Source organism: Callospermophilus lateralis, chromosome 5 (assembly GCF_048772815.1).
Source record: "Callospermophilus lateralis isolate mCalLat2 chromosome 5, mCalLat2.hap1, whole genome shotgun sequence".
NCBI classification, from domain to species: Eukaryota; Metazoa; Chordata; class Mammalia; order Rodentia; family Sciuridae; genus Callospermophilus; species Callospermophilus lateralis.
Window position 1 is genome coordinate 91,460,970 of NC_135309.1, and position 24,487 is coordinate 91,485,456.

Sequence of the window (24,487 nt, forward strand, 5' to 3'; positions counted from 1 at the left end):
ACTCAGCAGCAGGATACGCCCTATTCTAAAGGGGGAACACCCTAATCTCCTATTATGCTAAACTGCCCTATTCTAAAGGGGGAACACCCTAATCTCCTATTATGCTAAACCACCCTATTCTAAAGGGGGAACACCCTAAACACGGATCCTGCCCTGGTCCTTGAGCAAGGTCACCTTTCAGAAGTCCTTCCACTAGACAGCATGGGAGTAAGCTGGCAAGGAATTTGTCATACCTACTTGGCTGATGGCTCCCAGCAATAGGGTATCTGAATAGATGATTAGACCCACCGAAGGGAGTATTAGACTACTAGAGCATAGACATAAGAAAATTACTCAATATGTAGCCCTAAGAAACAAAAATGGATGGAAAATATGAATAAGAGCTTATAACATGGATAGCAGAATAAGAATGATAATAGGAGTCCTGGAAGAATAGAATGTGAGTAAGGGATTTTTAAGCAGTGAATTACTCTCTTGAATTGTTTTGCATTGATCCAAGATTTAGGAAGTACATTGAGTCCTCAGAAGATGCAAAGTATACCTAACCAATCACTGTGAGACTGCAGCACCTCAGGTTTATAGGGAAGATAATGAAGGAAACCAGACAGTGAAGCCTGAATACCTATAATCTCAACAACCTTGATAGCAGAAGTATTAATAACCATGGAAAATGGAAGACACCAGAGAAAATAATTGAATCTACAATTTTATGCCCAAACAAAATTATCATTCAAAATTTGGTCCAGTTAGATGTATTTTTAGGCAAAGGCTGACAATTTGCCTTTTCTTAAAGAACTGATGAGGAAGAAACCTGATCTATTGGGAGAAAATGAGATGCAATGAAGAAGGAATGCTGAGCAAAGTAATTGAGAAGCATTGAAACAATCTAAATAGACTGACCTATATAAAACATCCACAGTATTTATAACCCAATAGATGTACAGAAATAAGATGAAACAAATACACTATAAATAAATACTATGGAAGAGGTAAGATGAGTTTAAAAGATGGAGTAATGATTCCCTTAAAGTCTTTATTCAAGAGAAGAGAGACATTAATGTTAGGCATTTGTGTGCAAGATGGTCATAGTAAAACTGTAAGGCTGTCACCTGGGAAATAGAACTAGAATATATAATTCATTCTAGAAAGGCCATAGAAGAAAAAGAAAAGATAGGAAAAGAACAAAGCATAGAAAAAGCATAGAAGAAAAAGAAAAGATAGGAAAAGAACAAAGCATAGAAAAAGCAAGGTAAATAGAAGGTACAAAATAAAATGAAAAATAAAAAAATCTGAATTCAATAATTAAAATAAATTAGGGGTGCTTGCCAGCATGTATTAAATCAGCAAAACAAAAATATTCTTGTATGTGATTTATAAAATAATTATCTAAAACATAAGAGCAGGGTAAAGTAGAAAGTAAAACTGATTATGCATTCATTGTTGTTTTCTGACAGTGATTATTTAATATTCGGTCATCTATAATTGCTGTGTTTGTTAAACTATAGTAGTTATAAATTTTTCTATTGTGTTTAAAAATGAAAAATAACATGTGTTATTAAACTCATTATGTAAGCAACAATAAGTGTTGGTGAAGATGTGGGGGGGAAAGGTACACTCATAAATTGGTACAACCACTGTGGAAAGCAATATGGAGGTTCCTTAGAAAACTGGGAATGGAACTACCATTTGATCCAGCTATTCCATTCCTCAGTCTAAATCCAAAGGACCTAAAATCAACATACTACAGTGATGCAGCCACATCAGTGTTTATAGCAGGTCAATTCACAATAGCTAAACTATGGAACCAACCTAGATACCCTTCAACAGATGAATGGATAAAAAAAATGGAATATTACAAAATGGAATATTACTCAGCCTTAAAAGAGAATAAAATTATGACATTTGCTGGTAAATAGATTAAGTTGGAAAATATCATGCTAAGTGAAATAAGCCAATGCCCAATAACCAAAGGCCAAATGTTTTCTCTTGATATGTGGATGCTGATCCATAATGGGTGGAGGTGAAGGGAATAATGGAGAAACTTTGGATTGGGCAGAGAGGAATGAGGGGAGGGAAAGAGCATGGAGGTGGGAAAGATGTTGGAATGAGATGGACATCATTATCCTAGGTACATGTATGACTGCATGTACTGTGTGACTCTACATCATATACAACCGGAGAAATGATGAGTTGTGTTCCATTTGTGTACATTGTATCGAAATGCACTCCTGCTTTCATGTATAACTAATTAGAATGAATGAAAATTTAAAAAAATTTAAAAACATTGTGTAGATTACATCCACTTAATGTGTAATATTTGTAGAAATACTACACTATCCTTCTGGTATAATACTGAATCTGATTTTATTGAGCCATAAACTGCTTGATCCTGAAGATACAAATGTGAATGTTACTAACATCCTGCTTTAAGGATAAACTTGTTCTAAACACAGGCATTGGCCAAATCTAGAATCTCTTACCAATTACATTTTGTCTTTTTAGAAATGAAATAAATAATACTGATTCCCTGAAAGCTGCAGGATTTTAAATGCTACAAGCAAAGTAAAAAATGAATACCACAGAATATATTCAATATTACTACACATTTTGTTAAAAACAAAAGTCTTCCTCCAAAATATTATTAATTTTCAAAATAATAGGACCTCATTATATCAAGTTTTATTTTTCTGATACATTTGTGATTAAATGAGATTGCCTATATTGACTCTTTGGCTTGTGAAATCTGGGCTTTCTAAGCAAATAAATGAGTGATATAAAAAGAAGATGCTTATGCAAAACAAAAATTTTCAACTGTTTTTGAAAATCTAATATAAATAGCATATACATATTATTTTAAGCAGAGAACCCAGAGTACATTATACTAATTACCAGTCATTTAATTTCATTCCATCAATTAGAACTAGATTTCTACTAGGTAACAAACAATTAATCTAAGGTTCTTTAGATATTGTTACTTTTAAAATGTTTAACTTTTTTTAAAAAAATTAGATGTTTTAAAGTTTGTTCTTTTCAATGTTATATTTTATGTTTTACTAATTCAGGGAGTGTGTTGATTATCATTTCTGAGATTTTCTTTGCTTGCAAGAGGTATAGAATTTCATAGGTATATTTCAGCATGTTAGAGTATTTCTTTTAGCTTAGTTCATCTACTCTTAACACTCAAAGTCATGGATCTAAGACTCTTCTCTGCCCAATCCAAAGTTTCTCCATTATTCCCTTCTCCCCCACCCATTATGGATCAGCATCCACATATCAGAGAAAACATTTGGCCTTTGGTTATTGGGGATTGGCTTATTTCACTTAGCATGATATTTTGTTGATTGTGAGTTTGCTAAGCTTTTTTCTTTTTGTTAAGTCAGAAGTAACTATGTTCAATCTCTTTATCCACTGGAATGGAAATTAGAAGTTGCTCTGTTTCTTAATTTTAGAGGGTGATTAATCTCTTTAGCCTTTTATTTTTCATCTTTGAACAGTTTTGGTGGCTATTTGAACACAGATAGCATTCTGATGAATGTATTTTCATCTGAAATGATTTCAAATTTCATTTGAAATTATCTTTTCACTCATTTATTTTTATTTTTCTAAAAGCATACTGTAGTCTTATGCTATCTGGAAGGCATTGAAAGAATCCTTTATGCTTTCTTTCTAAGCCATGATTCAGCAGTTAGAAAAGGTTTTTAAGCCATGCATATATGCCGCAGTCTCTCGGCTGGGCACAAATCACGAGTCTCCACACAGCTTATAGATTCAAACAGCAATTCTTTATTCCCGAACTCACACCGGCCGTCTACAAACACGTTCTCTGCCCAAATCCACACTCTGCCCTGATCCACTCTCTCCCAAATCCACCCGCATGGGCTTCTGTCTCCCAAAATATACTGTCTGATCCTAAGCACTCAAGAGGAACTCAGCAGCAGGATACGCCCTATTCCAAAAGAGGAACACCCTAATCTCCTATTACTAAACCACCCTATTCTAAAGGGGAAACACCCTACTCTCCTATTATGCTAAACTGCCCTATTCTAAAGGGGGAACACCCTAAACACGGATCCTGCCCTGGTCCTTGAGCAAGGTCACCTTTCAGAAGTCCTTCCACTAGACAGCATGGGAGTAAGCTGGCAAGGAATTTGTCATACCTACTTGGCTGATGGCTCCCAGCACATATAGTCTATGCCTATAATCCCAGTGACTTGGGAAACTGAGGCAGGAGGATTGCAAGTTCAGAGCCAGCCTCAGCTTATTATGTTGGGTTCTCAGATAATAAAGAATAATCTCCATTTTAGGGTGTTTAACCTTTAATGTATGTGCAGGCACATTTACCATGTAACATATTCACAAATTCCAGGAATTGGTACATGGATAGCTTTGAGGAGTTCGTGTTTCTTTCTCCTTTAAATGTAATATTAACTGGTATCTGACTTTGCTGGATCAGTTTTCTTTTCCATTTATAATACCTCTGATATTTTCCTCTTTATGTAGTAAATACAAAAGAGATGTTAAGGTTCAGACTTCCTAAGAAATTATATTAGTATAATTCCTATATAGACTGTATAAGGGAAACAGATTCTAGAAACATTAATATGCTTTTAGAGTATTTCTTTACAAAAAGAGATAGTATTGTATATTTTTGTAATTTTATAACTGATCCTAATCCTTAGTACTGTTTCATTGTTATTAATAAAATCACAGAAAATAAACCATTATATGCAACCACTCTCTTAATATGGTAGCAAAACATTCTGAAATGAAGAGATATTCATTTAGAGCAATAGCTTTCAAATATTTACCAAAATTTACACCAATTTTGATAGTGGATGACATTGCATCTTAATGTGTTATTTCTTTCCTACATAGATTATCACGAAGTATGTATATGAACTCCTGGAGAAGGACTGTAATTTGAAAAAAATCTCTATTCCAGTAAGTTTAATTTTTAAAAAGTATTAATATCTAATAACATGTTTGCTTCTAAGTAAACTTGTTTTCAGTTTGGAAATGTTTTATGTTAATTGTGTTTAGTTTAAATGTAAAGCTTCTATTGCATTGATATTAATAATTTTAAATTCCTGTCAGTATTTTTCATCTTATTATGTGCAGTAATTCTTTGAAAGTCAAACTCTTCAATGTAAAGGAAAAAAATACTGATTTACTTGTTTTGGTAAAATAGTGACACAATTAAAATAATCATCCTTTCTTTTAACCTGTTCTGTTTCACTGTTTGAAATACACCGGTATACTTTTTGTTGCATTAGACATTCATCAACTCTTTAAATATTTATTGATTTAAAAAATATAGTATGTTGTTTCTTTTATATGTTCTCAAATTCATCCCTGATGCTTCCTTTGTAATAATAACTGTGCCAACCCTTGGTTGATTTAGAAACTTTTCTTCCTCCAGAAGTACATAAAAACTAAGATTTTAGTACCTTTATGGGAATGAGAAAGCCATGTTTTTTGGATTCAAATTTCTTTATTTTTGACTTTAAGATCTACTGTCTTACTCTATAAAACTGTGTATTTAGGTAGGTGTGGTGGCATGCATGCCTGTAATCCCAGGGGCTTGGGAGGCTAAGACAGGAAGATTGCAATTTTCAGGCAGCTTCAGGAATGGCGGTGTACTAAGCAACTCAGTGAAATCCTATCTCTAAATAAAATAGGGCTGGAGATGTGGCTCAGTGGTAGAGTGCCCCTGAGTTCAATTCCTGGTTCCATTAAAAAAAAAAAAAAAGAAAATGAAAATGAAAGTACTTTGCATAAACCTATGATTTGACAGTAAAGATTATGATTATATTTTATGCTTGCTCCACACTTAACATAAATGGACACAAAATATTCTCATTTACAATATCCCATACTGTGTAGAATGTGGATAATTATCTTAATAACTTCACTACATATTTTTGTTCAGTTTACTGCACACATCATATCTAAGTGAAACTTCACAATTTGTAGTTTTCATGATTATCCCCAAATCAATTGTTAACTGCTAAAAATTGTGTAGTGTTGGGGCTGGGGATGTGGCTCAAGTGGTAGTGCGCTCGCCTGGCATGCGTGCGGCCTTGGTTCGAACTTCAGCACCACATACAAATAAAGATGTTGTGTCCGCCGAAAACTAAAAAAAGTAAATATTAAAATTATCTCTCTCTCTCTCAAAAAAAAATTGTATAGTGTAGGGATTGGGGTTATGGTTCAGCGGTAAAGTGCTCGTCTTGCACGTGCAGGGCCCTGGGTTCAACACCACATAAAAATAAATGAACAAAATAGAGGTATTGTGTCCAACTACAACTAAAAAAATAAATAAATATTTTAAAAAATTGTGTAGTGCAGGGATAAGAAAGACAGTGGAATGAGGTGGACATCATTACCCTAAGTACATGTATGAAGATATGAATGATGTGACTCTACTTTGTGTACCAGAGATATGAAAAAATGTGCTCTATATGTGTACTATGAACTGAAATGCATTCTGCTGTCATGTGTAACAAATTAGAATAAATAAATTAATTAATTTAAAAAAATTGTGTAGGGCAGTCTCGTGGACCCAATGGTTGACAGACAAACCTATTTGAAGTTGGTTTGTCAATAAAATGAAGTGGTACACTTTGTGTCTATTACTTAATGAAAACTTAGCTTAATTTATCACCACTATTTGAAGATAAATGCCCCTGGAATAGCCATTTCCAAGGTTAATGGAGAAAATTTATTTTATTTATTTGGATAATTCACTGTGTAAACTTAGCATTATTTTATACAGAATAAGTTTATATATACTATCTGCAGAGTCTGAGTTTCTGTTAACTCAAGATGACTATAACCCAATGACTTGAACAAAGATTTCTCTTACCACTTAATCATCATTACATTCTTAATCTTCATTGTTGTCTTTTCTCATATTCTAATATTCTCATATTTTCAAAGTCAGCTTTTCTGAATGTTCAAGTAAAACTTTCTCTTTCTCTCTCTCTCTTTTTTACCAGAAGTAAACAATCACACATAAGAAGGAAATACAAATGTGATAAAAATAAAATGGAAGAATAACTATAACTTAATACATGTTAGGAAAGTGGGAGGATATTCTGTAGAAAATAAATTTCACACATTTCAGATGAGATAATGAGATTTTTTGGGGGGAAGGGGATGCTAGAGATTGAACTCAGGTGCACTTGATCACTGAGCCATATCCCCAGCCCTGTTTTATATTTTATTTAGAGACAGGATCTCACTGAGTTTCTTAGTGCCTCATATTTGCTAAGGCACACTTTGAACTCAAGATCCTTCTGCCTCAGCCTCCTGAGCCAGAGATAAATTTTTTAAATATAAAAAGCTGACAAAATACTTTATTCATTTATTCATGGCTTAACTTAATTTGCAGTCCCTTAATTCTTGAGTAGCATTATAATAAACATTTTTATCTTTTGAGATAAGTTCTCTTACAGTTTTAAAGTCATTGTTCAGATTTCAAAATAGCAACATTCCACTGCTTAAAAAATTAATTGTTTCCCTTGTGAACAGGGGACTTAAGTTGAATAGAAATAGAGATAGTTATCAGCATCTACTAGAAATTCTGTAGCTGTGGATTTTCTTGTTAAGATAGATAGCCATTTCCATGCACATTCCAGAATCCATATTGTTTTGGAAATACTTTGACCTATTTGTTATTGTACAGTGTTAGCTTTGTCTTTTAGTTTTTTCTTCTGTTATCACCTTATTCTTTTTGTTTCCTAATTTTAACTGACTGATTCTTCTGTTTTCTTATAAAAATCCCAGATTAAAGGGAATTTTTTTTCTTAAGTTTTTTTTTTCCTGTTTCTCATCCACTTCTCTTCCTGTGTGGTTCCAGTCATATTTTTTGTCATCATCCTATTTACTTTTGCCACAACATATAGGCTAAGTTAATGTGATTATTTCACTTCATACCTTGCTATCTCTATTCTTATTTACTAATAACAAATTTATAGTTCCATATGTAATTTAATTCTTGATATTATATAGCTCTTTTAAATGTCTTAATAGTACATTATTAATCTTCAATATTTGCTCTCTGAACCAAGCAATGATTTAAAGAGGCTGCATTAGTTAAGTGTCTGTTATTGAAAGGAAGTTACTGATGATGCTTGATAAGATTCCTTATTTCAAAACTTTATTTATTGATTTTCTAAGTACTTATAGCATGTCAGGCTCTGTTCTGGACACAAGCATGTAGCTGAATACAAAGTAGGGAACTTTGTGCTTTATTGAATTTCCATTCTACTGGAGAGAGCAGATGGTATAAATATACAAACAGCTGTAGAAAGTATACAGTAGGTTAGATTGTGGCATGTGCTGTAGAGGAAAATAAAACAGATATAGGGTCTAGGGAATTATTAGGGAAGTGTTTGAAATTTTAAATGAGTAGACAGGGAAGGTTTAACTGAGATGATGGTGGTTTTTCGTAAGCCCTGTGGCTATTCTGTTCTTCCTGAACTCATTGCCATTGTGCTCTTTTTACATAAAAAGTTGGTCATCTTATCCTGAGACCATCCTTATTTTAGAAATAGAGAAAATTGATTGTTCTATCTCCATGCATAGTGATTAGGAACATTTTTCCATATGTCGTTTTTGTGTATTTCTTATTTTCATAATGGTGTGAACTTATACTGTTGACAAAGTGAAGAGCATTACTCTGTGTGTGGATTGATCTTCTCTACGTGGGGTTCTGTATGTTCCTAGCTATCGGAACTCTTCAGCTTCTGGCTCTCACCTGGCTGCACAAAGGCTTCCATTCCCAATTACTGGCCACTGCTGGTATGGAGTACCACTCAGTGTGTCCTGTGGCATTTGGAATGAGAGGTCAGAAAGGTATCCCTTCCTTTAAAGTCTTTTTAAGACTTTGAAATTTAAATCATACATTATCTAAAGACCTAGATATTAAGCATAATCAATATGAATAAAAATGCTCACTCTTCATCCCATATGTAATTAGTACAGAAAGATTATTAGAATACACAAAGAATGTTGCTTTGTAAAGTATATACAGTGCTGTGTTCACAATCTGCGTGAAACTTTAAAATACATTTATATATAGTACTATGTGTTTGAATTTTCAAATAGCTCCCTGTTTAAAAGTTTATAGTATTCCTGGCTGGTATGTGGTTTTTCAGTTGGTATTATCTTCTGATTAGGATTTTCATTTTTCTGTTATAAAAGTGCAGTATACTGCAATTATAGGTTTTCTGTTTTTTGTTTTCTGTTACAGGTGTTGTATACTTATATTATATTTATTGACCTTGGGCAACTTACTTAAACTAGGTTACAATACTTGTCTATTAATGAATATTAGTACCATCTTAATAGGATTATGATTGAATGAGAATTTTTTTTTAAGTTGCATTGTATCTGGGCCATAGGAAGCACTCAAATACCTTTTTCTTTTTTATGATGATAGGGAGGCATATTTTTCTCTGCTCTTTTTTATGTTTAAATTATTATCACATTTTGCTGATCCATCTAATATGTAATTGCTACTTTCTAATAAATATTTTAATTTTATTTTAAAGGTTTTTTGTTACTAGAATTCTATAATAATCGTTCAGTAATTTATAAAAATCATTAGCTGTTTTCTCATCTGTTTGTATACCTGATCAGAAAGCATTTAAATTCATTATTTATTTATTTTTTTTAATTACAGGTAGATGCCACTGAAAGTGAACCAAAGAGTTTTATCTTTATGAGTGATGATGCTTTGACAAATCCACAGAAACTGATGGTTTTAATTCATGGTAGTGGTGTTGTCAGGGCAGGTCAGTGGGCTAGAAGGCTTATTATAAATGAAGATCTGGACAGTGGCACACAGATACCTTTTATTAAGAGAGCTGTGGATGTAAGTGCAATTTCCTTTTATTTTTGGCATTTTACAGTTCTGTTTTGTTGTGTGTTTTAAACTATTGTGTCATGTAACTTCAAAAAGTATATACTAAGTGTTATATTATCTTCAAATTGTTATTTATTATTCTGTGTTATTTTGCAGTTAGAAGAAAAACAGTATGTTGGACACACATAGATTTAAGTGTCTTGGGAATGAATATTTTCTTATTCTAAATTTTAAAATTATATGGGCTATCAGTTAAACTATCAAATATTCATCTTTATTGAAAATACTTATGCAAAAAATGTCAAAATTGCTTTTGTAAATTTTTGTGTACCTAATTTAGTGAAGTGAAAAATTAAAGGAAATCTTCAATGTAGACTGATTTCTTGTTCTTTAAAGGAAAAGTTGAAATAACTCAGGAATTTTTGTCCTTTATTTAACATAAGTCTTTGGAGACCATGAATAAATAGCTTTAAGCATAAAATGAATTTATAAAATGGTAAACTTTTATGTTTATTGAATATTTTATTCTTACTCAAATTCAAACTTTTAAAATTTGGCATATTAAAATTATGTTCAAGATTTTCTTTCCTGTGATATAGTGAAATTTCTTTTTGACCCAGCATTATTCAGCTACTCTTGTTTTACTTTTTCATTAAGTTCTGCAGTGAACGGCCAGATATAGCAAAGCATGGGTTTCTTTCACAGTGTGAATGAGAATCTTCCTTAGAAAAACCAAGTAAAGTGAGATCTCGTATACAAATTTTAATATAAAATGGCAAAACTATATAGGATAGTGTATGTGTTTATATATGCTTTATAATTAAAATCAAAAAGGCCCCTTGGATACACGAACAATTACAAAAATTAAATGTTCTGTATTCTATTGACTTTCAAATGATACTATCAAGTCTCTGTCCAACTCCTAAAGAATATTTTTCCTAATAAAATTGTTGGAACCCTTAAAATGCTACAAGTTGAATATCTTAGATTAATTGTATTTTTTTTCCTGGTTTTCTTGAATATATGAAGAAAACAAAGATGTTACTTTTGGTTTGGTTGCTAATTTCAGTAATATAGAATTGAAGTAACTATATTCAGTTAATAAATTGAAATTTAGATTGAAGTAACTCACATAAAATGTTATATTTTAAGCTGTTTCATACTTTAGGTTATGAATAATGAAATGAACCTTTTCTCTGACGTGTTAATTTGTGGTTTGAACAGATCTTGCTTATGTATTTTAGGAAGAATATTAAACACAAAAATGTGTGCACAAATAACTATTTAAAAATAAAACTCAATGAAGAAAATCATATGCCTTTAACTAGTGAGTTCTTGGGAAAATAGTTTATGTAATTATGTTATCTCTGATATATGTCACCTAAGTTTTGCCCATTCTAGAATATCTTGTTGTTTTTGTAGGTTTTTGAAGTAAACAAGTATATGGTTGGCCATGCCAGTTACCTTTCTTTGAAAACTTATTGATATCCCCTACAGGAGAGTGGAAGTTTGTCAGTAACATTAGAATACTAAGTCATTTTGTACTTAAAAGTAGGAATGGAGTTTTTAGGATAAAAACATTTTCTGCTTTTCTCAATTATGGCAACTCATGATTTCTTGTAAAAAAAAAAGCAGCTAGTTTGTAGATATTATATGCTTTTAAATTTTACTTTATTTGAAAAATAAATATGAACTTGATTGTGATAACTTCCTTCGTGGTAAACATGTAAAAACAGGTTCTCTCTTAAATCCTTATAAAGTGATCTTTATTATTTTTTTGGAGGGGGATTGAATTCAGGGGCACTCAACCACTGAGCCACAACCCCAGCCCTATTTTGTATTTTATTTAGAGGCAGGGTCTCACTGAGTTCCTTAGTGCCTCGCTATTGCTGAGGCTGGCTTTGAACCCGCAATCTTCCTGACTTAGCCTCCTGAGCTGCTGGGATTAAAGGTGTGTGCCACTGCACCTGGCTCATTATTACTTTTTTGACTTTACCTTTGTAAAGTGTTTTCTTCAGTAGTTATTAAGGACTGTTCTGTGTAAAGGAAGAAGCAATCTGGGGAAAATGACATTTTGGGGAGGAAGCTAGGGAAGACTTATAGGGAGAAAGATGCTGTCCCATTCTTTCTTTTTAACCAGATTAGCTCTGCTTTTGTTTTAAAAATGTATGGACTTTTTATAAAATTATATTTTAAGTTTTCGTAGCTAGGAAAAATTTCAGAGCCCTTACTGTTATTCATGGTCTGTCAATTTTTATATTACAATAGAAGTAAATTCTGATATTTTTTCAGGCCAATGTCATTTTTATTCAGTGCTATTAATAATATTTCTATATATTCTCTGCAGATTTTTGATATAAGATTGAAATTTTTTAAAATAGCTTCTTTGTCTTTGTAAGATTAAAACTTTGTTCCAACAGTGTTCCAACTATGTCTTTGAGTGGACTGGTTTTTTTAATTTTTTTTTTTTATTAGCCACACATGACATTACAATTATCTTGGCAATTCATACATTTGAATCATTGGGGTATAATTTCTCATTTTTCTGATTGTACAGATTGCAGAATCACACTGGTCATAGAGTAAGTGGACTGTTTTATGAAAAATATTATGGTTAAATAAAAGTCTGTGGAACCATTGTAGTTGAAGTAGAGATAAGGATCAGAACCTGAGAACACTCAGGAGCCCATAGATCATAGTTGGAAAATCATATTCCAATTCTTGCATTTTTAGATGCTTGAGCAAAATATGCCAGATTCACAAAGTTAAGGGTCATTTTTTTCCCCATATGTGGAAGCTAGAGAGGATAAAAGGAAAAAGAGAGATCATGGAAATAGAAGGGAGACTAGTACGGTAAGAAGGGGATGTGGGGGAGGGAGAAAGAAAGGTACTGGGGAATTAAATTGATCAAAATATGTATATGTACAGATATACTACAATGAAACCCACTATTCCATATAATTATTATGCTCCACAATATTCATTTTTTATGAATGGTGTATATCAGATAAATTCCCCAAAATGCTTCTGAAGTTGCTAACTAATATTTTACTTTTATAACAGTTTTCATTGTGTGATACATTACTTGGAATAAAAAAAATATATCATATTATCAAAGCACTAATGATCCTGTGTCCAATTCTGTGGTTTGAGAATTACTCATATTTGTTTTTTTCTTTAATTATTTCTTAAATACATCTTTAAGGCATTTCCATTTATATTTATTAAAGGGGCAAGGAAAGTAGGTGACACTTAAATGAAGACATTTAAATACTAATTGCAGGGCCAGGACAAGGGTACAAAATTTAAGGAAGCACCTCAATGACTTCATCTTAGGAGCTTTGACTTATTGAAATGCATTGACAATAAGTGCTATGGAAAGCAGTTTGAGATCCAGTGTTCTATAGAGTTAAATTTAACAGAATATGTGGCAGGCTTTTTTATGCATAAATAGCCTGCAACTCTTAATTTTTAAATCAAAAGTTCTGGTTGGGACTGAATCTACATTTCTGATAATATGCAGATGCTACTTATTCTACTAGTTCAGAAACTTCCTTAAAATCACTGGTGTAGACCGTACTCTTTGGATTAGTTAAGAGCTTAATTACATAGTTGTCCCTTGGTGTCATTTCAGAATTGGTTCCAGTACCTCCCTCCCCTCAGGATACCAAAGTACATCCATGCTCAAGTCCTTATATAAAATGCCATAGTATGTGTATATAACCAACACATATCCTCCCTTATATTTTAAATCATCTCTAAATTCCTTATAGTACTTAATACGATATAAATAATTATAATACTATATTGTTTAGAAAGTAGCTACAAGGAAAAGGTCTGTACAGGTGCAGTTTTTTCAATTATTTTTTATCCATGGTGGTTGACTCCACAGATGAAGAATCCATAAATACAGAGGGCCAATTATACTTTTTAGTTGTTACATATAATGGATATAGTAGAACCTGATGGCCGTTTTACTTATTAAAACAAGAATTGAGACATAATTAAAAAAAAGTTTTCTAACAGAATCAACAAAAAGTAAAAAAAAAGTTTAAACTGTGAAGGATAGTTTCAAAATACAGTCTATAAAATTCATACCAAATATGATTTTAAATTATTATAATTTTGAGAGGGGTCTCACTATATTGGCCAGGTTGTCCTTGAATTTTCATTCTCCTTCTTCAGTCTCCCAGTTCTCTGGGATTACAGTTACTGCACCTGACTAAAATTATTAATTTTACAAATTTCATAAAAAGTCAGATTACTTAATTAAGACAACATTTTTCTAATTTCTCATAGTAGAATTCCTGAGAAGAACCTAGTTCCATAATCATTTGAGTATAAAATTCATGTTATGTGTGAGATTTAAAAATCAATACTATATTTATCAATGTAATTTATACATTTTGGATTCTGTAACATGGTGGACTGAGCTAATTAACATGAATCCTCCCATCTTTAGCACTGAATACACAAAAAAATAATGGATGAAATATAGCAACAAAAACATTAAATGCCTAGATGTATATATTCAAAAGATAGAAAAGGTCTTACTAAATGTATGAGCATCAGAGAGAGTTTAAAGCCTCTATGTAAAGTTTCTGGAGGGTGTGACAACTCCAGGGGATAGCAGGAAAGATATAAGCCCAAAGCCCCAGATTGTCTCTGTCTTGGACCTTGGGTTTCAGACACAGGAGCTGAAACTTAAGATCCTTGGGTATAGTTAAGACCCTGAAAGTTGCCATCCTTTTAAATAAAAGGGGAAAAAAATAGCTCATTGGTGAGAAGAGGGTTTCTTTCCACAGATGCCAGTCACAAGAAACACAAGCTTCCTTAGGAAATAGTAGCCCCAGACCCTGAAGCACAGTTACATTTGGAGTTGTAGTTTGAATTTAATTATTGATTTAGTGTGAAAATCTCAAAAAGTATAAATTAATGTAAAAATGTTCTGGACAGATGAAACTCCTGGGGTACCTGGTAGAAGCAAATATACTGCCATATTTGTTTATTATTTATTGTTTCAGAATAAATCCCTACAGGAGATGAATTCATAAGCAGAAACTATAAATTATATGATACATCACAAAGAAAAGTCAAGTTATAGAACTATTGGAAATAGTTGAAAAGAGAATTAGTAAATAGAAATTTAGAGTTACCCTGGAAAGAGAAGAGGAATCATTAGTGTAGAGGGACAGGTCCAGGGAGAGAGAAGAGGGAAGGGAGAAGGGAAGTACTGGAGAATGAAATCCACCAAATTGTGCATGTGCATATACAAATATGTCAAGCAAATTCCATTATTATGTAATAATAATTCACTAATAACAAGTTAAAAAGAGAATATTTTTATCTGAATGTACATTTAATACCCTAAGTGTTTTCAAATAAAATGTTTTTGCTGAATATATTGAATATTCTGTATATAAGTATGAATTGACTTCTGGAAAATCTATTTTTACAGAAGATCTCTACTAGTTATCAAGGTAGAGACTGTTCATGAGTAAGGATAATTTTCTTTTATGATTCATATTTGCTCAGAATTCAGGTAGAGAAGAGGACTTCAATTGATTGGCATAATGACATCTAGGGTAATTTATTATAAAAGGAAGCCAATAATTATACTTTATAATATTCTATATAGTTTAAGTAATTCTAATTATTATTGGAATTAATGGTGGTGTTATTATTATGTCAAAAAGTTCAAGAATCAACTGGGCACTGGGTACTGTGGCATTCACATGTAATACCAACCCAAGAAGCTGAAATGGAAGATAACAAGTATGAGGCCAGCTTGGGCAACTTAGTGAGACTGTCTCAAAATAAAAAATTGAAAGCGCTGGAGATGTAGATCATTGGTAACGCACCCAGTGTTGCCTCAAATATATGATATATGTATATACATATATCATAAAAGTCTAAATGTTCATGATTGTAAATATTAAGTATTACACACTGTCCTCTTTATTAAATATTTTGTAGAGCTAGGAAAATATGTTTTTATAAAAAGGTTGAATAGAATCATTCTTTCTTTTTTGCATAAATAAATATATAATTTAATGCATTATTTCAAAATAAACAATTATATTCCCAGTATTTAAGTTGTGAAATAGAACCTTCTTAGTACCTGGCAGGGGGGAGGGACTCTAGTTGCCTTTTTTCTAGTTTATAATTTAATCCCAAACTAAGTATCCTTAAATGTTATAAACTTGTGAAATAATAAAATAAATAAAGGTAGAATTAAGGAATATAGTCTTCAGAATATACAAGGAACAATGAGTAAAAACTATGATAGATTAAAAAGTCATAGATAATAGAGTAAGATATAATATTCTTCTAATAGACATTCCAGAGAAGCATTAGAAAAATACGAGAGAAAAAGCACATGCAGTATTAGTGGTTCAGTGTTTTTGAGACTTAAGGACATGAATCATATTGTTGAAAAAGTATGGCATGTTTCCCAAAATTTAATATGCATACTAACTTGACCCTAATTTCCATTTGTAGGAATTTATACTAGAGCAATGCACAAATATGGACATAGAGGCTCATAACGGCAGTTTGTGTAATCACCTAAATGTTTACCAGTAGGGAACTTTTCAGTTAAATTGTAGTATATTCATATTATGGAAAACTATGTTATTAAACAAATGAATTTTATGTGTATGTGTTCATTCACATAGAATGATGTTTGAAAATTATCATATGAAACATAAGATCATATATTTTAAAAAGTATGCTCACACATATATTTACAAACATGCATGGATATTCAGTATCATTCCTGGAAGTTTATTTAGTTTTCTTTTTCAAGTTTTTTTCATTCAATTTTACTTTAATTTTCACTCTGAACAACTTCCTTTATATTTAAATAATATTGTTTTTATAATTCAAAACTTTTTAAAAAGTTTAATGAACTATACTATTATAATAATATAGCAATTGATTTAATCACTTCCGAAAGAATTTGAACGTTTAGTAAATGTCTGAATATAGAACTGTATATCCTTTAAATGATTATTTTTCCCCTAAAGAGTAGTTGAACTTAAACCATTGAAATCTATACTTCCAAATTTTTTGTGAGTAAAGACTCCCCCATCATTTGAAATATGGGACTACTAAACTACAGGTTGAAACTAAGATCACTAATTTCATATTTTAAAAATAAACTTTGAGGGAAAATATAAATTAGTTAAAGATAATATAAATTTTTATATTATTGACTTCAAAAAAAAAAACTGTTGAAGCAAAAAATTCCAAAAAGGTTAAAAGTTTAGCACATTACCTAACTGAAAGGGTATAGGATGCCACACCAGCCCCCATGCCAGCAAAATAAAGCAATGAGATGACAGCTGTAGTGTTTGGGAGAGGTTGTTAACGACAGCTTATTCCTTTATGATTTCAACTCTTGACAGAAGACAGGTCTGCTTGTTGCATCATGGCAGATATATCATTAGCTTCTGCCCCTGTCATGACTGAATTGGGAGGAAAAAAGCTGTGTTCAATTTTGAAAATCCAATTACCTTCTGAAATTTTGGTCATTTTTTTTTTGAGACAGATACAATAAGTTATTCTGTGATAGCTTTTTTTTTTTTAATCTGGATTGTCTTTGGTACTGAACTAATAAACTCATTAAGCAGGAATAATTCCAGTGAAGAGTTAGCTATAATCTTATGGAGCACTTCAGTATCCTGACATCATCCTAAGAAAAATATTACCAGGTCCTTTATGCCTAATATCTGTTTCTCTACCTATGTCTATACCAGACATAGTTCTTTCAAAGCAGACATAGTCCTTTTCACTAAAAGCAAGAGGACAAATAATGGATATTAAAGTGATTATGCAACATTTTTACATGAAAAATAATGGTTATAATTTGGTCATAATTTGGCCTATTTCTTAGTTACATACATTTTAAATTCTTTAGTTTTTTCCTTGGCTAAGAAGTGACTCTGGAGACTTGTAAAGAGAAGGAAAGGCTGTAGGTTTTTGAAAGTATGTCAGAAGCCTTGGGGTTTGTGTATGATCAGAATTTCAATGGAGATTGAGATGAGTTTAAATACATAGAAGGTGAACATAAAAAAAATCTTGTTTTAATTTCTGTCATGTTGTTCTTTTTCAGGTCACTGTGATGTCTTTTTCATATATGCTTTTCTCTTGAGCTTTATACACTACTGTCTCCATGATCTGAATTCTTTTTTTTTTTTTTAATTTTAACTGCTGATAGCTGTTTTGTGATCCATTCTTAAATCAGCTGAAGTAGTCTAGTCTGAATTGCTGAGTTAGACAGTTTTGGGAGAATATTTAAGATTGTGAAGGTGAGATTCTCTGGTTAGAGGATAATACCTCCTGTTCTTATAAACAGTCCTCTAGACACTTTCAAAGATTATGGGCTTGCTCTTGGGTTAACCTGTTTTTTATTTTTATTTTTTCTCTTTGTGGTACTGGTTATTGAACCCAGAGCCTCGTGCATACCAAGCAAGCACTCTACCACTAAGCCACATCCTTAGCTCTGGGATTAAGCTTTTACTGTAAAATTCTCTGGAGGAAAATGTCATCAATAAAATGCAGTGATTCCTTGGACAATTTTTGAGTGCATTGGTTTAACAAAAGGTTAAAGATAGGTCAGGTTTATATTTCTCATGGTAATAGTGGTTTCTTTGTTTTTTTTTTTTTTAGCCTTTATACTTTTATCTTGAAGATGATTTTTAAAACTTCCAATATTTAGCAGTTTTTCCTCTGAACTACGTTAATTTAAAGAGAAGAACTTAAATGGAAAGAATGTTCACTTTTATTAGTAGGAAATAGTAAAAATTTTGCCTGAAATAACTGAGACAGTATATTATTGGAAATAGGTAATTTGTTTATTAAAGAATGCTTCACACTTGTTACTTAAATCAACAACGTTTTAGGCCACATGTATTATTATTTACATGATCAATAAAATATGAGAAAGAAACATCATATTTTTCTGATCATGTACCAAGCATATGAATTTAAGGGCAAATAATTATTAGCTTCCAGGGGAGTTTTTCAGTAGCATTTTATGTTTCTGATATTCTGATATTACTTGATTTTATCATGACAGAAAGCATTTTAAAATACTAAATTCCAATATTAATGGGCTATTTCAGTATATATTAGAATTTCTAACTAATGCCTATTTATAATTAATAAATTGAATATGAAAAAGACATCTGTTAATTACTTAGTTCTTATTTGCAATGTGACTTCCTTAAAAAATTTGACTGCAGCAGTAATTCTGGATTTTAACATTATGGTGTTTTAACTCTATCATGAATATATAGGTTTTTAAAAATTATTTTTGTGTGTGAGTAGAAGAAAGGTTGATGGGGGTCAAAGGATGTGGGAGGGAGAAATGCTGGTGACTGAATTGGAGCAAATTATATGCCATGCTTTTGTGATTATATCAAAATGTATCCTAATTTTATATATAACTAAAAAGAAACAATGCTAAATATACTATAAGAAATAACACATAGACTTTTGGCTTCTTGGACAGAAAACAAATCACTACTTAAATTTTATAGCAACTTATTGTTGGAATTAGATGGAGTATATTCTTATATTTTTCATAGTTAGAATATAGGACTTTTTTTTTTAGTACTAGGGATTAAACCCTGAGGCACTCCACCATTGAGCCATGTCACCACCCTTTTTATATTTTATATTTTATTTAGAGATAGAATCTTGCTAAGTTGTTTAGGGCTTTGCTAAGTTGCTGAGGCTGGCTTTGAACTTGTGATTCTCCTGCCTCAGCCTCCCCAGCCATTGGGATTACAGGCATGCTTTTACATTTCAAAATAAATATAGTTTATTCCACATGTTAAAATAATCAGTAACCTCATACTGCCACATATACATTAAATGTGGTTTTAGTTACCTTCTGCATTGCTGTGACCAAAATATGCAACAAGTACAATTTAGAGGATGAAACATTTATTTACAGCTCAAGAATTCAGCAGTCTTAGTCCAAGACAGCTGACTGTTTTGCTCTGGGAACTAGGTAAGGCAACACATCATGGGGGAAGGATTCAGAATAAAAAAGCTGTTCCTTTCATGGTGGAGGTCAGGAAGCAGAGAGGGAGAGGGAGAGATGAGGGGGGGGGACACAGAGAGAGAGAGAGAGAGAGAGAGAGAGAGAGAGAGAGAGAGAGAGGGAGGGATAGAGAGAGAGAGACAGAGACACACAAACAGAGACAGACAGACACAAACACACAGCAGGGAAGATATAGCCTTCCAAGGAACACTCCCTGTGACCTGCCTGTTCTACCCATGACTCATCTGCCTGTAGTTACCACCAAGTTATTCCACTTAAAGGAAGACAGACTGATTAGGTTATAGCTCCCACAATCCAATCATTTCACTTCCAAACATTCCTGCATTAATACAGGATATCTTGGGGGACTCCTTATATCCAAATCATAACATTCTATCTCTGGCCCCCGAAAACTCATGTCTTCCTCACAATGCAAAATGCATTTAGTTTATTTCTTTTTTTAAAAAAAAAATTTAATTTGTTTTAATTAGTTATACATGACACTAGGATGTACTTTGATACATTGTATAAAATGGAGTATAATTTCTCATTCTTCTGTTATATATGATGTAGAATCCTACCTGTTGTATAGTTATATATGTATATAGGGTTTCTATTGATTCTTTCTATTGTACTACCTACCCTAAACCCCACCCCAGTCATTCCTCTCTACCTAATCTAAAGTAAATCTATTCTTCCCAACACCCCCTATTGTATATAGGGGGTGTTGTATATTGTATATTATATTCAGCCTTTGTTTTTTTTTTGTAATTAGGCTTAGCAGGATATTCTCTAGTTATATCTATTTATGTGGCTTTTGCCACAATTTCATCCTTTAAGGCTGATTAATATTTCATATCTCACACACACACACACACACACACACACACACACACACACACACATCACTTTTTTTTTTATCCATTCATTTGTTCAAGGGTACCTAGGATGGTTCCATAGTTTAGCTATTGTGAGTTGAGCTGCTATAAACATTGCTGTGGCTAAGTCACTGTAATATGCTGATTTTTAAGTCCTTTAGATATAAACCCAGAAGTGGGATAGCTGGGTCAAATGGTGGTTCCATTTCAAGTTTTCTGAGGAATCTCCCATAATGGTTGTACCAATTTGTGTTCCCAAGAGCAAATGTATGAGTGTACCTTTTTCTCCATATCTTCACTGATGTTAATAGTTTTTATTCTTGATAATTGCCATTCTGACTGAGATCAGATGAAATCTTAGAGTAATTTTGATTTGCATTTCTATAATTGCCAGATTAGATTAGCTTGGGATGGAGAGCCCCAGACACTCAAAGCGGAAGCCACCAGAGGACCCACAGCATCCCAACAAGGTTCCAGTCACCATTTTCATGAGGACCCTGAGGACACAGCACTTCCCACCTCACAACACCCCAGGGACTGTGGACTAGGCACTGACATTGAGTTGGAAAGCCAACTAGGGTATTCACTATGGTGACAGGGTTAGGGGCAGGAAACTGTCCCTGAAGCTGTTGGGAGAGAGAGTTTGGGTGTGACCAGACTAGGTTTTTTGACCAGCATTCAGGCCTGTGAAAGAAGGCAGCAGGGCCTGTAGAAGTAGAGATTCTCAGGTGATAGAGCGGATCCTTTCTCCTTCATGGTATGAGTCATGGGGTATTGAAGGTTGGGAAGCAGCCCAGCCAGAGCTTCTATGGAACTGGGCCTCCAGATGTTGAATATTTTTTTCATATAATGGTTGATCAATTGTATTTCTTCTTCTGTGAAGTGTCTTTTCACTTTCTTTGCCCACTTATTAATTGGGTTATTTGGGGGTTTTGGTGTTAAGTTTTTTGAGGTCTTATATATCCTGGGGATAATGTTCTATCTGAGGTGCATGTGGTAAAGGTTTTATTGCATTCCATAGGCTCTCTCTTCACATTATTGATTATTTCCTTTGCTGAGAAGATTTTTAGTTTTAGTCCATCTCATTTATTGATTCTTGATTTTACTTCTTGCACTTTAGGAGTCTTATTCATTTAGTTTATGTCTTAGAGTCTCATAGTCTTAACAGTTTCAGCATTGTCAAGCTGTTTAGTTCATGGTGGGGGTCAAGAAACAGAAAAAGAGGGAAGGGGCAACAGGGAAGATACTTCCTCTCAGGAAAAGCCCCTGGTTTAAAATCTCCTCTGTGTCAAAGCAAACTCTTTTTTGATTATGAGTACCTATAAAGATGAAATAGTGGCATCTAGTAAACCTTTTCTTTCCAAAAGGGAAGAATAGGACATAAGAAGATGGGACAGATCTAAAGCAAGACCAAAACTCAGCTAGGCACACAGGTCCTTTCCCTTCATGCCATCTGTAACTGCTTATACAACATTAAGGAAACATGGGGGTGAGATATGTTCTCCAGAAGGCTTAGGAAGCTATAACCCTTGGGTCTTGCCAGTTGCAGTGCACATGCTATCTTGTTTAGCTTGTTTCTCTCCACAGCATGTCCACTGACATGGCTTAATTCCTGGGGTCTTCTTTTCATCTTTGGCTTCACCTTTACATTATTAGGCATTGCTTTCTTGGGACAGACTTCAGGGATTCTGACCCTGCTACACTTTGCTTGGCTCCCCAGGCCTTTTTCTGAAATCTTGGTGGAAGCCTCCCTAAAGTGTTAACCTGAACATTCTATATTTCTGCAGAACCAGCATTATATTGATTATGCCATGGTCTGCCACCAGCTTATGCAGTACCTGGGTCCTTTGGAATCATGCCTGCTGAAGCATCTGAATCCTGTGTGGCTCAGCATGGTGAAAGAATTTTCTAGTCGCCCTTGTTGAAACAGGTTACCCAGCATGATTTCTTTTTACAGTAATGTTTTTGTATCCTAGAGAATGTAGTGGGTGTGGTCTTGCAAATTTTTGAGATGCATGTGAGACCTCTTTTTTATTGTTTCTGTACAAACAACTTAGCATCTCTTTAGGGACTATAATCTCTTTTACACTTATGCCTTCTTTGGCCTCAACTTTATATGCATTTTCTGGCCAAACTTCAAGTTTTTAAAATCATTTAGCTCTGTTTTCTACTCCTGTTTTATATAGTAAACCTGGCTAGAAATTGCCAGTAATACCCTTGCCACTAACTGATTGTTTTGCTGCTTTAAAACTCCTCTGCCTACTGGGTGCTGTGGCACATGCCTGTAATCCTAGGAGCTTGAGAAATTGAAGCAGGAGGATCACAAGTTCAAAGTCAGTTTCAGCAACTTAGCAAGGCCCTAAGCAACTTAGTGAGGCCCTAAGCAATTTAATGAGACCCTGTCTCAAAATAAAAAAGGGCTGGGGATGTGCCTCAGTGACAAGTGCCTGTGGGTATGATCCCTGGTACTAATAAATTTTTTTTCATTCTGCTATATTAAATAATCTATCTCCTTTAAATTTATCCTCACGCAAAGTATCAGGATCTGGGGAAATGTAGCCAGGTTCTTTGCTAGAATATAACATCAGTGACTTCCGATCCAATTCCCAACAAAGTCATTCTTTCCCTCTGAAACTTTATGAGCATGGTCCACACTTTTATGAGCATTCTTCTCTTTTGAGCTCCCATCAGTATTGCTTATTGGGCTCCTCATACAAAATTCTAGTTTCTCCAGGTTCTACCACAAACCATCATCAAAGGCTTGTGAAGTATATGGTCAGGTTAATCACAGCAACAACTTCACTCCTGATACTAATGTCTTATTTGAGTTAGCTTTTGTATTGCTTTGACCAAAATATCTGCCAAGAACGACTTGACAGAGGAAAAGTTTATGTGGGGTCACAGTTTTGAGGTCTCTGTCCATAGACAGCTGATTCTATTGCTCTGGGCCTGAGGTAAGGCAGCACATCATAGAGGGGATCAAGAAATAGAAAAAAAAAGGAAGGGGGAAGAGGCCATAGGGAAGATACTTCCTTTCAGGGAAGCCCCCTGGTGACCCACCTCTTCTAGCCATGCCTCACCTGCCTACAGTTACCACCCATTTATTCCACACAACTAGGATGGACTCTCATCATTCAATCATTTTACCTCTAAACCTTTCTGCATTAATACAGTTAATATCCAAACCTAATAGAAATCAACCATCTTAAGACAGTTACTATTGCTTTGTGTTCATAATTCATTTTTTAAACTAATCTATCACATTTCTTGTGTATGTGTTTATAATTCTTTATTTTTTAAAGTTGTTCAATTTAGTTTTGTTTAATTTTTTTAATTGATCTTATTTTTTAAAATTCATGACAGCGGAATGCATTACAATTCTTATTACACATATAGAGCACAACTGTTCATATCTTTGTATATAAAGTATGTTCACGCCAATTCATGTCTTTATATGTGTACTTTTTTGCATTACAATTCTTATTGCACATACATACCACAATTTTCATATCTCTGTTTGTGTATAAAGTATGTTGATGCGCAATTTGTGTCTTCATAAATGTACTTTGGATAATTATGTCTATCACATTCCACCAACCTTGCTAATCCCCTGCCCCTCCTTTTCCCTCCCACCTCTCTTCCTTATCTAGAATTCCTCTATTCCTCCCATGCTCCCCTCCCTAC

General features: G+C 33.2%; 1 protein-coding gene across 11 annotated transcripts in view; it reads left to right on the top strand.

The window, feature by feature from the left end:
* Nucleotides 1-24,487, top strand: part of Arb2a (ARB2 cotranscriptional regulator A) — a 460,304-nt gene that overhangs the window by 148,103 nt on the left and 287,714 nt on the right. For 10 of the 11 annotated variants that reach the window (XM_076857015.2, XM_076857011.2, XM_076857020.2 and 7 more), the window contains 2 exons: nt 4,876-4,941; nt 9,689-9,880. In XM_076857015.2, coding sequence (XP_076713130.1) covers nt 4,876-4,941; nt 9,689-9,880 — 258 coding nt within the window. The remainder of the gene's footprint in view (nt 1-4,875; nt 4,942-9,688; nt 9,881-24,487) is intronic. The other variant, XM_076857018.2, reaches the window with a different exon arrangement.